Below are 1,743 nucleotides of genomic sequence, written 5' to 3'. Positions count from 1 at the left end.
GGGGGGCGGGAGGGGGAGTGAGTGCCCCCTGGATCTGTGTGCGGGGCAAGGGGGGGCTGCTGCTATAGGCTGGTGCCAGGGCCAGCTCCGGGCTCTTCCTGGCAGGGGGGGCTAGGCTGGGGCTGTGCTTGGGGTAGGTGGCCCCAGCCCCTCTCCCTCCCTCACCGCAGGGGCCTTGATCTTCCCCTCCAACAGACTTACCAGACAGGTGCTGCTTTCCAAGCTGCCAGGCTGGCCTTGTGCATGCTGCGGCTGTGTGCGTGCATGCAGCATTTATTGGTGACAGTATCGGCTACATTGGGCAAAAAAGGCTAATTGCTGATAATGTCAACTTTCCTTTTGTTGGTGTAGATTATGATATGGACCAATGTATCATCGCACCTCCTACTTCTTAATTGAGGAGTACTACTTTAGTAAAAACCTTTTGGGTATTATTTTAAGCTTCCTGTGAATTTAGAAATATTGTAGCTGATTGTCTTTCTTTGGGGGTGAACAAGTTAACAGTATATAAACTGTCTGAGGTATGAAGTTATTTTTTAGTAGTTTATCTGCAGTCGGTACTAAGTTTTTAAAATGTTTTGACCTGTGCAGTAATGTCTGTCTTTACATGCACAACTTAAGATTTTTTTTTTATACATGTAGGTGAAAGTACCGTTCGGACAATTGCCATGGATGGTACTGAAGGCTTGACCCGTGGACAGAAAGTTGTGGACACGGGGGCACCTATAAAAATTCCAGTTGGTCCAGAAACACTTGGGAGAATAATGAATGTAGTTGGTGAGCCAATTGATGAAAGAGGACCTATTGCTACCAAACAGTGAGTATCTCGACTTGTGGGTTGTGGTTTTGTGTGTGTGTGTTTGGTTTCTGCTTGTTTGTTTTTGTTTACTTTTTAGTCCTCTGGAGAAACTGTCACTACTATGTAAGTCTCATATGATTCCCACATCTTGACCACTTTAAAGCCAGAGGAAACAGTACTAATCTAATAATTCTTCTAGAGTTGAGCAAGTACAACTTTCAACTGTGGTTGTAGCTTTTACCAGTATGGTTATATCCCTGTAGCTGTACCTCCCCTTCTTTCCCCCACTCCCCATTTGTGCTAAAATTACACTAAGGACAATACTGCAGGTCTGAGCTCTCAGAAATTGAATAGAACTGGGGTTGCCTGTTCAGCCTTAATTTTAACAGCTTTTTGTGTGAAATCTCAGGCTGTACAACATGGTCATGTTAGTCTCCCACAGTACTGCTGTTATCTGTATGTAGTTTCAACCTTGTCTAGGGAGAAAATACAGGATGTGAAGGTGGCCATGGCAGCACCCATTGGCGATGCGCAGTAGGGGGTGCACACAGCATCTGTGGGTGGTTGCTGACGCTCACCTGCCGCTGACAGAGTTGGCAGCATCTGTGAGAGCTCCCTGCTTGCTGCTGCCACCAGCGCTGCTGTGCCCCCTCAGCTGCTGGGGGCACCCCGTCATTCATGGCAGCACCTACTTCATAGTAGAAGTGCGTAGGGAATAAGATGAAATAGCAGGAGGAGAAAAGAAGGGATTTTAGCGAAGGCTATTGAAAGCTGTCCTAAAGACATGGATTGTCTCCACTGCAGATTTTGTGATGGGCAACGTACTTAAACTCTTTTTGGTGGTCAGAGTGCAGCCTTTTTCTGAGTTTAGCACTTGAGGTGGTTATACATGTACTTCAGGGTGAGGGGTAGGATGCTTTTTTTTTTTTTTTTTTTTTTTTTAA

General features: G+C 46.0%; 1 protein-coding gene across 1 annotated transcript in view; it reads left to right on the top strand.

Moving 5' to 3' along the window:
• Nucleotides 1-1,743, top strand: part of LOC109301609 (ATP synthase subunit beta, mitochondrial-like) — a 32,902-nt gene that overhangs the window by 21,117 nt on the left and 10,042 nt on the right. Inside the window, 1 exon segment of the mRNA XM_019522843.1 lies at nucleotides 643-817. Within this exon segment, the coding sequence (XP_019378388.1) occupies nucleotides 643-817 (175 nt within the window).

Source organism: Gavialis gangeticus, unplaced genomic scaffold (assembly GCF_001723915.1).
Source record: "Gavialis gangeticus isolate Ggan-Ray unplaced genomic scaffold, GavGan_comp1, whole genome shotgun sequence".
Classification (NCBI taxonomy): domain Eukaryota; kingdom Metazoa; phylum Chordata; order Crocodylia; family Gavialidae; genus Gavialis; species Gavialis gangeticus.
This window is presented reverse-complemented; position numbering and strand designations above follow the sequence as displayed.